Here is a 14782-nt window from a genome sequence, read left to right as displayed (position 1 = left end):
CCCTGGTGGTTATAGGAGGATATAGGAGACCACCGCTGTGCTGTCTGTCACAACTAACACATGGTGACATCTTAATTGAGGAAGAAAGAACTTCAGTGCTAGAAATATGACCCACATCTCTAGGCGATATATATGCCACTCCGAAGACTGTGAGCTGGACAGCGATCCAAGACCTCACCCCAGCCCATGGGGGAGGCATCCGTCATTACCGTCTAACGATAAGGAAATGCCCCTAGAGTGTGACCCGAGGCTAGAAAGTGGGGACACCTCCAAATTCTCAGAGCACGTAGGCACTGCCATGCGACACTGATTATTCTCCGAGGTTACGTCCTTGGACGAAACCCCCGACTTTTCATGTCTCGTGCAATAGGCCCAACGGTATGACGTTGGCTGCTGCTGCCATAAGGCCCAACAGTCTCTCATAGAGACTGGAGGGGATGCCCAGACCCAGCTTTATCTTGCTCAATGTTGATAGGATCGACCCTACACGTGTTGGGGATAGAAACGCTCTCATCGTAGTAGAATCCCATATAACACCTAGAAAATTTGTCCTCTGCACTAGAGAAAGCATACTTCTTGAGGTTCAACCTGAGCCCCAAGCTCCTCATATGGGCGAGAACAATCTTAATGTTGAAGTGACAGTTCCATGGATCGTGCTGGAATTAACCAGTCATCCAGGTAGTTTAGTACACGGATGCCCTGGAGTCGCAAGGGAGCCAGAGCAGCATCTATGCACTTTGTGAAGATGCGACGGGATAAAGCTAGCCCAAAGGGAAGAACCTGATATTGGTATGCTTTGTCTCCAAACGCAAACCTCAGGAACTTCCTGTGACTGAGCCATATTCCTATGTGGAAAAATGCGTCTTTTAGATCTATCATCACAAACCAGTCCTCGAACTGAATCCGTGGCACGATAAGTGCCACATACTCCCCATCTTTTTTGCGGACCAGGAAATAACGGCTGTAAAAACCTCCCTCCTTTAGGGAACGGGGTACATGTTCTATGGCCCCTTTGTCCAAGAGGGATCTTACTTACTGCGCTAACGTTGGGCTCTGCTCTGTGCTGACTACTGTGGTGAGTACACCTCTGATCCGGGGGGTGAGGGGGTGGTCAAGCTCTGAACTGGACCCGGTAACCCTTTTCTATGGTAGACAGAACCCATAGAGACACATTTGGCAGTAGTTTCCACGCTGCCAGATGGTCTTTTAGTGACGTTAACTTTTCCACATTCTATTGGAGGGAAAGGATCAGATTTTTGTTGCCCTGTGACAGCTCACTGACCAGAGAAGACTGAAAACTTGGGCCGGCCTTGGCTAGGGGAGGCCTTACAGTAGTACAGGGGGCTATCTGCCCTAACAACCTCATGTCCCCTGATACGTCCCTCCATGGCCCATCAGGGCCGCTCTTTTTATGATCATTCTCAGATCAGGCCTATTAGCAAGCTGCGTCTGTGGCCGCCTGGTCCCCCTGGCTCTCCGCAGGGGGAGGCGGGCCACCACACTTGCCTTCTGTGCGTCCCTCGCACTAGCGCTGGCGAACTCCACACGACGGGGAAGGAACTGGCTGAACACCGCTGTTTGCTGTTTAGCTTCGCGAAACCCATCGGCGATAGCAGTGCGGAAGGTTTAACAGAGGCATCCAGCAAGGAGACCTTATCTTTGTCCCCCATCCATGAGAGGTTGAGCCATAGGTGCATCTCCGCCACAACCAAGCTACCCATTGAATGGCCGATATGACGGGCCGTTTGCTTGATTGCCCGGAGAGACAAATCTGTGGCACGGCGCAGCTCTGCCACTGCCTCAGGCCCAATTCCCTCCCCAATGTCGAGCTCATTCAGCAGGTCTGCTTGGTAGGCCTGCAACACTGCCATTGTATGCAGTGACCCACAAGCAAGACCCGCTGCCGCATAGGCTGAGCCGGCAAAGCCGGCCCCCCTAAATTACCTGCCGTCGATGGAGAGAGATGGCTCGCAAGCATCTCCTCCAAATAGCCATGCTGCTCACTCCCCATGACAGCAGAGTAATCAGACGTCGCGGGGTTATAAACACGGCTAGTGTATGGTTTTCCCCAGAATCGTGATATTTCATCATGCACTTCTGGAAAAAAGGGGAGTTTTCTGCGGTGTGAGGGAGATTTATTTTCACTGGGGAGGAAGCACTCATCCAGCCAGCTACGAGTCACTTCCTCTTCCCCGGGCCAGTCTATATTTAGCTTTTCAACTGCCCTAGTAATCACCTCAAGCAGCTCTTAATAGGTTTGAGAGCTGCTCTTGGTTTTTGGTGCAGTGGCACCCCCTACTGGCTCCTCAGAGTCAGCGAGAGTGTTTTGGCTTTCCATAGCGGAAGGAGGAGCTCCAAAGTCAGGCGGAGAGCTGGACCCAGAAAACAGAGCACGAGATAGAGCCACGCTCGTCTCCGGCTCCTCTTTCAGATCCATACAAGAGCCCCAGGAACTGAGGCCCAGGTCCGCAAGGCTCTGAAACCCATCTCCCTTCGGCCGAGAAAAGAGCGAGTCGCGAGTGGAGCTGCCTAATTTTAAAGCATTCACAAAGCTCACAGTCAGACCCCTCGAGGGCTGCTGTGGCATGCTCCACCCCTAAACACTTCTCACAGAAAGTGTGTCCGTATCCCCCCCTGACGAAACAGGAGCGTAACACACTTCCTGAATTCTCTCTCGCTCATTTTTTTCTTCTCTTTTTTTTTTTAAAGGGATAGAAAATTCAAGAGATTTTTTGAAAAGAGAGAGAAGAAATGAAGCGACACAAACGACCGACATGCAGTCTAGCTGAAGATAATAAGGTTAACAGCGGGGTTCACAGGTGCCATATATATATCACGCGACACTCTTAATGGCCACGTCACCTGATCACGGCAGGCATATAAATTGGGTATGATGTTACACAAGCTTCAGATGGCAGTCACGCGCGAGGGCGCTTCCCATAGCATTATGCTAAACGCAACGTGGAGTTCCCTTCTCAGAGAACAGGTGATCTTTTCAGAATCAGGAACATGCTGGTTTGTGGAAACACTTACAAAACTGAGCAAAATAAAGCCCACCGCAAAACTGTCATCTACCTCTCCTGCTAGCATAATTGATCATCTCAGAAAAAATAAAGATGCTAGCGAGACTCAAATCATATCTTCACTTAAGATGGAACACCACAGCTCACAGCTGATTTTTTTTTTTATTTTTATCAAAGTCGCAAATGCAACGTGACATTAAAACTTTATCAGGAGAGACTATGGCTACACAGCTACCTCCTCTTTTGGATGTCATATAGGCTGCTCAATCATTTTTCTTAGTCTGTAGTAATGCACTTATCTAGCTACCTAGCTTACCATATGTTATTGCAATACATTATTTGCCACATTTTATCCTAGTCAATTGGGTTTCTTGGCAACCAAAACGTGGGACTGAGCAGGATACTGGAGCTTACATTTGCCCTGTGGGCTAGCTAATGAATTTATCATTTAGCCACACCTGAGGAACAAAGTAATCTTGCTCTTTTAAAACAAGCTCTGACCATATCCATAGTTTAAAACAAAAACCTGTAGCAGAGTCATAATTGTTAGATTTTGGTGTCTATTTCAGAAGTGGTTTAAAGGTCATCTGCCAACATAAATTGAATAAACATTATATGATTGCCTCTTCAAGTTTAGCATGGCATTCTCCGTGTGTAATCAATGGGCGTCACAGCTTCTTTCTGACACTTGGTGAGGAGCAAGCATGGCAGTCTTCCTCACCAATGGGCCTCAATAACAAACATAGCTTTCACATGGCCACCCTCCCCTTCTCTTCCCTCTCACCATTGCCATGGTGCTCCGCAGATGTTGCCATCGGAGCCTGAGACCCAAACAAAGTGAGAAGTGGAGCAATGATGTCATGGTATCCCGTCTCAGCTGTCAGGCCTGAGACAGATCCTTTCTGTAAGAATAGGAGATGGGAAAGGAAGAGGGGGGCCTGTGGCGTAAGTGAAAGGGACCACACTGCATACATCCGACAGGCCCTTAAACCCCATCCAGAGATGGAACTGCACACAGCGGACTTGAGATTTACGAGGGAGGGCGAGACATTTTCAGCTGATGACATTCTACTTTAGCTGATGGCCAGACTAGGAGAAGTACAGGCTGTAAACAAAGCCCTCCCAAATACCTATGAGGTGTCTGACCTTAATTAAAGATGACAGATTCTGTTTTATGAACAGCCACTGAAGGCTCAGATGACCTCTGGATTGCTTTGTGAAAACATGAGCAATATTTAAACAAACTTTAGCCAGGGAACTCATTTCTGCAGTCAGATTCTTTGCATGACGGATAACGTTCCTGTAAAGGCTTTATATAAAAACAGACTACATTTTCTTCACTGGATGAGCTATAAACACAATGACATTTGTGTTCATCCATTTTTGGAAGCTACAAAGAAAAGTAGTTAGAAACAATTCTATTTTCGGAGAGCTGTATAACCTGACATATAATAGCTAATGTTAATGTTAAAACAAAAAGTTTTGTTTTGCTTAATACTGAATGACAGCTAGTGTGATAAATTGCATTTTTAAAACAGTGTTGCACAAAGTGATACTTAAAGACACATTAGGTAACATTAGTACTTGTACAGGGATTATCCTAAAAGTATGCCAGTAGTGTTCAGCAGCAGTGTTGGCACTGCAAACTTGTACAAAAGCCTGTGGGTGGTAAAAATAAATAAATAAATAAATAAATAAATAAATAATAAAGTAAAAAAAAAAAAAATTCAAGGTTGGTGTTAAATTGGCAAGCAGCCAAGTAATGATCAGGACAATGTAGAGCTTCTGCTTAGCTTCAGGGTTGGAATTTATTTTGCAATATTCATCAGCTGATTTTTCCTTTTCTAATAGTCTCACATTAACAATTAGCAAAGGAGTAGAACATTACCAAATAAACACCAACTAAACACAGGGTGTCCAAAAAGTCACCATTAATTTTTTTTTTTTTCAGATAGCCTTTAAGAAGAAGAAGGTATTGAAATCATCCTCACGGCTGGATCGGGAAGCTGTTACAAGGTTGCGATGGACTTTAACAGGAAACATGGTGAGCACATCACACACCACACTGTTGTCAAAATTATTAACAAATTAAAAAAATACTGGAACTGTTGCTGACCGATGAAGGCACAAATGGTGCTGACAAACATAGTCCCCTATGTATGGAGACTTTTGGGACACCCTGTAGTTATAGTCTCTGGTCCATTATGAAGTCACAACAAAGACTCCACCCTTCATAATAGGAATTTTGTAGAGGTCAACATTAACAACCATTTGGAACACAAGAACACCAAAGCCTGCATTTTACTGTTGTACAATCACCGATATTATTCAGACCCAGTGTTCTCGAGATAGGCTCTGGATCCACAGTGACCTTGTCCATGATAAAGCAGATACTGAAGCTAAATGAACGAATGTTTATGTAATCTGATTCTATATTTATTTAAACAAATACTAATGCACAACACATGGGCTTTTACCTTATATTGCATAAAACTAAGTAATTTCAGGAGAAAAGAGTCCAGTTTGGAACCCTGCATGGGGTTCGTCACTTCAGTCTTAACCAGAATCAGCTGTAATGAGTTCTCTAAACACATCTGGATTAACTACTAACTGTGCAGTTGTACAGAGTATTGGCAAAGTATTGGCTGTTTGCATGGGGCGTGTGCAATGAAATAGCAGTGAACTGTTAGCAAGGCTTTTTAGTTGTGGGCAAGGCATCAGAAAACAATAAAATGAGTAAAAATAAAAATGAAAACCACATACTACTAGTAGATTTTCGAAGTGTGGAACCATGTACACATTCAGCTAATATAGCCCAAAACTCCGTACGCGAGGGAGGAGGAGTTTTGTGATGTTTGCTTCGCCGGATTCAACCTGGAAACATGGCAGACGAGTGCAATGTCGGGGACACATTTTAGAGAGGTGTAAATGAAATGTGGAAAAATAAATCAAGGGAATGGTAAGTGAAATGATAGTATAAATTATATAAGGAATAATGAATGAAGAAAAGCTGAAATGCAACAAGGACGGTGACAGCATGCTTAACTAGGCACCAACGTTCTCTTTTGTTACATGGAGTGTTAGTATGTCCTAGTACTTGCATACTTGTTTGCTACACACTCAAAAGTATGTACTATTCTTCACAAAAAGAGTACATAATTTTTAGTGCATAGTTTAAGTAGGAGAATTGGGATGCAGCATAAATCTTCATTTAAAAGTAAAAGTATTTCATTGCTAAACTAAAACGTTTGAGCGGCTTCTATTCAAGCAGTGGTAATGCAGTCAAATGACAGGCTGCCATTTAAAGCGGTGTGCCCTGCAGTGTAAGAACTTTGGAACATTAGATATGGCTTACCAAATGTTTGCACACAAAATTATACATCTCATTTTACAAAGACTGGTTATCTCTGAGCAAATAAACTTGCGTCTATTCTCTAGCAAAGCATAATGTGTTTCTATTTCCTACACACCAGGCAAAGGCATTTTAAACTAAGCTTTTTGGCGAGGGACTGCACAACATTATAGTAGTGATCTGACAGGACTGGGTGTTCCCTGGGCAGTGGAATGCAGTGTGACAAGCCTGCAATTATCCATATTTGTAAATCTAGAAACCACATAACCACTCTGATTTCACCTCATGGTTTATATACGGTGGGTTTTAGTATAACAGAAGAATTTTCCCAGCAGCATAGACCAGTGACACTGGTACAAAAACTCCACAAAAAAATAACTGAAAAACAAGGCTGGACAAATCATAAATCCATTATCTAGCCCACTATCCAAGTAAAAGCTCCAGTGTGCTGCCCAGGGCCATGTCTTTGTTGCCTGGAAACCTAACTGACTATGATAAAAAAAAAACTGTAACTAACATGAATGTAATAAATTACGCCAAGCTAGCTAGCTATTTAAGGTCATTAATACAGGAACAAACAAGTCAATGTTGCATTCGATTAAAACATAACTTTGGCGTTTCAAACCTCCGACTTGGAAAAGACAAAGAAATGCCCCATCAACTTAGCATTCCTACTCAGAACAGTCATCTCAACCCGAGTTCAGCATGTGACGTCACAATCAACATGACTGCAGAATCAACTGTAAACAAATGCCGCTTTTCCACCGCAGGAACTTTCCCCAGGAACTAGGGACTTTTGGAGGTACTCAGTGTGTTTCCACCGCAGGGACCAGGGTCTAAATTAAGTTCCGGGTAAAATTTTTAGCCCTCTCAAAGTCCCTAATCGGGAGGTGGTACTTTTTCAAAAGCCAGGGCCTTTGGGGGGCGCTGAACACTGGTTGAGTGAGTGCACGCAGCCTTTTTTTCCTTTTTCAACCACCATTTTTAAAAGCCTGTTGCGGTGCGTACAGTAACAGTTGTTTATTGCGATTCCAAACAACACAACGGAATTTCTTTAAAAAATACGACCGATGGACCAAGGTTCAGACCTTAAGTATTTATGCTGAGGACGAAATACACCTTTATCCAAATAACCTTTATCCAAAGATTAAAAAAACTAATTTGATTCTGTGATCGGGAATCTAACCTGGGCCATGGAAGTGAGAGCGCCAAATCCTAACCACTAGACTACCAATTCGGTTGCAGTAAATGCTCTCCAATCAGAGACTGCGACATGTTTTTATCAGCTGAGCAAATATTATTACATCAATAAAATCAGCTTAATTTGTGTCAATAATCAGTCTGATTGTAGCATACTTCGAGGCTTCATATCCTCACCAAGGGCTTGTCGTGCACAGTCATACGTCACTGGGCTAATTTGCCTAATCTTCACGGTACTTTAGACCGCGATGGAAACGCAGACATTAAAGGTCTTGAGGAACCAAATGGTCTCATGGAAAACGTTCCCGAGATTAACCGGTCCAGGTAATTTCAGTGGAAGAGTAGCTGAAGAAACACTTCATTATTTTATAGGCTTCTATATAGTGCATCCGGAAAGTATTCACAGCGCTTTCACTTCACCAATATGGATTAAATTAATTATTTTCCTCAAAATTCTACAAACAATACCCCATAATGACAACGTGAAAGAAGTTTGTTTGAAATCTTTACAAATTTATTTTTAAATTTTTTTTTTAAAAAAGCACATGTACATAAGTATTCACAGCCTTTGCCATGACAATCAAAACTGAGCTGAGGTGCATCCTGTTTCCACTGATCATCCTTGGGATGTTTCTACAACTTGATTGGAGTCCACCTGTGGTAAATTCAGTTGATTGGACATGATTTGAAAAGGCACACACCTGTCTATATAAGGTCCCACAGTTAACAATGCATGTCAGAGCACAAACCAAGCCATGAAGTCCAAGGAATTGTCTGGAGACCTCAGAGACAGGATTGTATCGAGGCACAGAAACATTTCTGCAGCATTGAAGGTCCCAATGAGCACAGCGGCCTCCATCATCCATAAATGGAAGAAGTTTGGAACCACCAGGACTCTTCCTAGAGCTGGCCACCCGGCCAAACTGAGCGATCGGGGGAGAAGGGCCTTGGTCAGGGAGGTGACCAAAAACCCGATGGTCACTCTGACAGAGCTCCAGCGTGTCTCTGTGGAGAGAGGAGAACCTTCCAGAAGAACAACCATCTCTGCAGAACTCATTCAATCAGGCCTGAATGGCAGAGTTGCCAGACGGAAGCCACTCCTCAGTAAAAGGCACATGACAGCCCGCCTGGAGTTTGCCAAAAGGCACCTGAAGGACTCTCAGACCAAGACCAAGAAAAAGATTGAACTCTTTGGCCTGAATGGCAAGCGTCATGTCTGGAGGAAACCAGGCACCAGTCATCACCTGGCCAATACCATCCCTACAGTGAAGCATGGTGGTGGCAGCATCATGCTGTGGGGATGTTTTTCAGCAGCAGGAACTGGGAGACTAGTCAGGATCGAGGGAAAGATGAATGCAGCAATGTACAGCGACATCCTTGACGAAAACCTGCTCCAAAGCGCTCTGGACCTCAGACTGGGGTGAAGGTTCATCTTCCAACAGGACAAAGACCCTAAATACACAACCAAGGTAACAAAGGAGGGGCTACAGGACAACTCTGTGAATGTCCTTGAGTGGCCCAGCCAGAGCCCAGACTTGAACCCAATTGATCATCTCTGGAGAGATCTGAAAATGGCTGTGCACCGACATGCCCCATTCAACCTGATGGAGCTTGAGAGGTCCTGCAAAGAAGAATGGGAGAAAGTGCCCCAAAATAGGTGTGCCAAGCTTGTAGCATCATACTCAAAAAGACTTGAGGCTGTAATTGGTGCCAAAGGTGCTTCAACAAAGTATTGAGCAAAGGCTGTGAATACTTATGTACATGTGCTTTTTTTGTTTTTTATTTTTAATAAATTTGCAAAGACTTCAAACAAACTTCTTTCACGTTGTCATTATGGGGTATTGTTTGGAGAATGTTGAGGAAAATAATGAATTTAATCCATTTTGGAATAAGGCTGTAACATAAATTGTGGAAAAAGTGAAATGCTGTGAATACTTTCCGGATGCACTGTACTAGTATTTGTATATACACACACAAACACACACAGTAGTAACATACTAGTATTTGCTTTAGATCAATCAACATACATATTTGCTTATAAATCTGTAACAGTGACTATACAAGAAAATATAAGTAAATATACATCACAGTTAGCTTGCTAGATTCTTGCTAACAAAGATGATCATGGAGGCGTCCGTGTCTTCCACCCCCACTTTGTAGATCGAATGCACACAGGTAAAAAAAATGACATAATTACAAGCTCCAACTTAAGTCGAATGCAGGATTAATTCCCACATTGGGTATTACATGCTTAACCATGAGGTGGTTGTGTTAGCAAGAGGTTTACACATGACAGCTTTATACTGCACTTTATTTTGCTCGGTTTAGTATGTCATCCATCCAAGCTAATTAATCTGACTATTAAAAGCTGATGTGTGTAGCGCAGCAGGGAGTGACATTCTGAAAGAGTGGTGTGGACTAGTGTTACAGCGCTGCGGTGTTGCATCCCAGATATTTTGTTTAAATAAACACAAAGAAACAAAGAAAAACTTGTTTGGTGAAAGTCAGTAGCATTTTATTTTTCTTTCTTTGGTTGTTGAATGAGAGGGAAGAAATAAAATAATAGCCTAGTCAGCCCAAAAAAACAAACAAAGAAAAACAAAAAAAAGCCTGGGATATAGATTTGTCTGCTCATGTAAAAAAAATTATATTCTAAATATTCTTTGTATTTGCGGTGATAGAAAACCTAACCAATTTCCACATTAATGCTCAGTAGTCTAACACTGGGTTGTATTGTCATCATGCCTCATAGGTTTCCAGACTTTAAAAAAATACCAATCATTCTCAAAACATAAATCTGTTCCGGTGAGCAGGAACACTGCAAAAAAGTATCAATTGACGTTCTTAACAACTTTGCACATGACTGATGGTTTTACAATCTGGCTGTAAATATGTCAATTAGTCTAATCCCACGGGTCTGCCCAAAACCCAGACAGCCCAACATTTCCTCCCCACTCTGCAGGGACCAGCGAAGTAGATCATTAAACCAGACTTTTTAGCACCACATACAGTACAACATTAAGGCCTTTTGTTTTAAGCCACCCCAAACATATGAAACGTACCCACAGTGATGGATGTTTGAGGTAGATCTAGACATATTTATGTTTTTGGCCTCACACTAGCTCTCACACTAGAAAATGAATTCAGTGGAAAACATGTCTAGTATGATGTTTCCTCTATTACCTGATATTTTGGGAGCATGTATTCAAAAGGCTCTACTGCAAACTTTTAAACATATTTAAGCACCATCCCAATTCCTTTAGCAGACCCACTTTAAAGCATTCAAGTTCAGAAAAAGATGTGGGCACACACTTGTGCCATACCAATAAAGAAATTAGACTGAATGAAGGCTAAAGTGGACGGCCTGGAGGAAGTGCCAAGAGACTTCCAGTGTTTTATTCACTGTCCTGCCCCCACCCAAGTCCGTGCAAAATCACAGACAATGCTCTTGTTCTTGAATGAGTTTTAGCTGTGAAATTTGCATGTCTTGCACTATGAAAGCTGCCTGCCTTAGAAGACAGCCCGCAAGCAATGATGCACACGAGGACCATTAGGCTGACTCGTGTGCCTCAAAACCACAAACCATCTGAACAGTGGCCCTTCTTTTTTCCAATCACATGACTGAGCTCAAATGCACTGCATGTGAGGATAATTCAGGGTTTCAGAATTTCTTTTACCAAGGGAAGATGGGGTCATGTTAACTCTTCTGCAAGATGTGTTAGGAAATTATACAGTAAAAAGGGTGGTTTCCTTACAGAATTTCATCAGTTCTAAACCTTTCTACAGTAAAGGTAATACTTACTAAGAATACTGTCTTTCTGTTGGACAGTGTGTAGCAGCACGCTATGGTAACAAATCCATGACCTCTACACTGTATTGTTATGCCTATTGCCAAGAACAGTAACTAAGTAACATGGTTACCATTTTTGCCATGGTTACGAGAGTAGGGATATGCTAGAAAGAGTCAGAACTCAAGTTAGATGACAGTCATTACAAAAAAAAATAAAAATCTCAATAGTGTAGTCACTGTCTACTAGTTTGTGTTTGTCATTATTTTTTAAATTTTGTACCCTATGAGGTATTGTGTGTGTGTGTGAGCATGTGTTAAAATAATCTACAATGGACTGATGTCCCATCCAGTGCATATTCCCACCTCACATCCAGTGTTCCTTGGATAGGCTCCGGATCCACCATGAACCTGACCAGGACTGATTCTTGCTGAAGTGATTAAGAGTTTTGCACATTTTCAGTATTATTTTACTAATTGACAAGGTGGTTATGTAACAAGTACTCCACCAGTACCCCACTGGTACCAGTACTACTCACCCCCCACCCCCCCCAAGGCTAGTCAGCCACATCTTCCAAAGATCTTCTACATTCACATATACCATTATGCAACAAACCTGATGAGGGGTTGGATAGTTCCGCAACCATACTGTGCTGCACCATGATTCAAAATCAATGCTACATAAATTGAAACCACTAGGTCATAACATTTCCTAAAACTACTACTGGTTGCTTTTTAAGGCAGAAATGTTATTTTTTCTTGATGAAAATAGACTCTCTGTATTATCACAGTTAAATACTGCAAAGACGGCCTGCACTGCTTAAACGACAGTAGCAGTTACCTACAAGCAAATACCAGAGATAAGAGAACCCTTTTCATTTATCAGTTCAGAATTATTTATTCTTAAGGGAAATAGTTCACATACTCAATCATCCAACCCTGATCTTTTTCCAACAGACCTCTAATCTAACTTAAGCTTTTTTTTTTTTAACTAACAAACCTCGCAAAAAGGGTCAAGACAGGGGCGTCACCATTTTGTTAAAAACTTTAAAAAGCACGTCAACAAAAATGAATGAAACCCAGAAGAAATAAAGCTTTATCACAACAGAGATTACTATAAAACAAGCAAGCTGCATTGACTCAAAAGCGCATATCCGCAATAAGATAAACCTGCAAATACTAACATGTCCTACAAACACCTTATAAATATCAAGTATCGACATAACCTTCAGTAATTCCACTAAATATGTTTGCGAGCCAGCGATGAATTAACCGCCTATGAGGAGCTCTGTGAGTTATTAAGGCTGTGTTAGTGAACTGTGTTAGCTATGTAGTCAGGAATAAGTTTTTACAATGCTAAATGTTGAATATTAAGATATAGTTTAGGCTGCACAAGATAAAAGATGGGTAAAGCAGGAAACCAGCAAAGCCAGGCAGTGTCATGCATTTTTGTCGACTTTTGCCTTAGTGTGAAAACGCTTTAACAATGCACTTGCTCTTGAACATTTGTTAAACATTTAAAGCTTTGCCCAGGGATCTGTGTTTGGTTAATTGCAGATCCTGTAAGCACTCCTAGGAGACATGTTTGCTAGGCTGATCTTGCCACTACACTTTTTCATCACCCTTTTTTCCTACTTAGCTGCATTATAATGTAGATTTGACAATTTATAGACAATTGTTTGCACCGGTTTTTTCCATCTAATACGGTTCTGTTGTCCTGTCAAATTTATTTATTTATCCTTTATTAAAGCAGGAAGATCCCACTGCGATATCACAATCTCTTCTTCCAGGGAGACCTGAAGAATTACCATGAACTGTCCTGCGTATTATTGTATATTCTTGCACTGTTATGTATTTCCACTTTATGGAGTTCTGTGTACTATGAAGAAACAACATTTCGGTTGTCCAGTGTACACGAGTTACACAGAGACATATTTCAGAGAGTCCATCAAGCAAAAGCAAAGGGTCCATATGATTTTTGAACGGTTATCAAATTTATTATGCGCATGTTGCATAATGTAAGCTGGAATCCAGTAACAGTTTTAATAAAACAGGTTCTAAATTTCAGAAATGAAACAAAATCCACAAAACATTACTGAACACACAATTTAATAAAAATAAATAAATAAATAAATAACGTGCCTAATATTTCTCCAAGTTTATTTGTAAAATACTAAGGGGTCACTGAGTGTAAAAACCCCTGGTATAGAGGATTGACAGCCTGGCTGGGAATAAAAAAGACAAAAAAAAAACAAAAAAACAATAGAAACCATCATAATGGTTTCCACTAGAAAACCACTACCATTACAAATCATCAGCTTTTTAACCATTAAAACCATTACGAAACGGTTTCCATTTACGTAGTAGCACGTATTAAGGAAGTAAGTCCTTAATGGTATCCACTAGACATAACATGGCACCAAAAGAAGGCAAAACATTACCAGTAGAGACCCACAGGGACCATTAGAGTTTCCATTAAAATCAATACAATTCCCATTATAACCATTAAAATTTCTATGAGGGCTTCTAATGTTTTTTTTTTCCCAACAGGAAGTAAAAACCCACATGATTTGATTGTTTTTGTTTAAAGGAGACCCGCAAGTGTGGTCAAAATCTAATTTTAAATCATCATGCATGTGCTCAGAGTTGTTTGTGTGTGTGTGTTTACCTGCCCAGCTCTTTCCCCGGGATGAGAGTGTAATGCTCGGTAAACGGCTCTCTCTTGATCACACAGTGGATGTCGCACAGTAAACCGGAGCGACTCTGAGCGCCTTCATGCCACCGGCTGCGGTTTCTCGCCTCGACGGTCCGAGACGGACATTCAGGAATCATAACGGCGGAATAAATTACTGCTATGAAGTGTAATTTACCTGATAATACACTTCTGAACGCTGCTAACTCTAACGACGTGCAAAACAAGAGAGCTAACTTTGTGAACTTTGTTTTAGGTAGTTCGTTTTTAACAGTTAGTTAGTAGTTAGCTAACCGAATTACCAAGACCAAATTAAGCCAAACACGTAGCAACAGTTACATGAAACTGCAACTTTGTAACAACAAAGCGACCTCCAAAACTTTCATCTTGGTCGTGAAGTGTGTGTGTGTGTGTGTGTGTGTGTATCCACTGCACGGTGATGAGTGGTGTGTTGTAGCAGTTCTCTCTCTCTCTCTGCTGCAAAGACACTTTGATTTCCGTCGCGTGGTAACAGCCCTGATTGACAGGCAGTTCAGCCAAAGAGGGCGGGGCTTTTGTAATCAGGGTTTCCCTCAGGCACTGGGCCAAGATGTCAAATCTGATTCCTTCAAATGTTTGTAGCAGCAAGACAGTCTTTTTTTGTTTTCTTTTTTAATGTAGTTTAGATTACACGACGTGAAAATGACCGTGGACTCAAATAAAAACATACGAAATGCTTAAATACGTCG

The 14782-nt window shown here is 41.9% G+C and overlaps 1 protein-coding gene across 1 annotated transcript in view; it reads right to left on the bottom strand.

The window, feature by feature from the left end:
* Nucleotides 1-14513, bottom strand: part of stk17a (serine/threonine kinase 17a) — a 38412-nt gene extending 23899 nt beyond the window's left edge. The window contains exon 1 of the mRNA XM_053635760.1: nucleotides 14031-14513. Within this exon, the coding sequence (XP_053491735.1) occupies nucleotides 14031-14194 (164 nt within the window). The 5' untranslated portion in view covers nucleotides 14195-14513. The remainder of the gene's footprint in view (nucleotides 1-14030) is intronic.
* Between the last annotated feature and the right edge of the window lie 269 nt (nucleotides 14514-14782).

Source organism: Ictalurus furcatus, chromosome 1, assembly GCF_023375685.1.
Source record: "Ictalurus furcatus strain D&B chromosome 1, Billie_1.0, whole genome shotgun sequence".
Taxonomy (NCBI): domain Eukaryota; kingdom Metazoa; phylum Chordata; class Actinopteri; order Siluriformes; family Ictaluridae; genus Ictalurus; species Ictalurus furcatus.
This window is presented reverse-complemented; position numbering and strand designations above follow the sequence as displayed.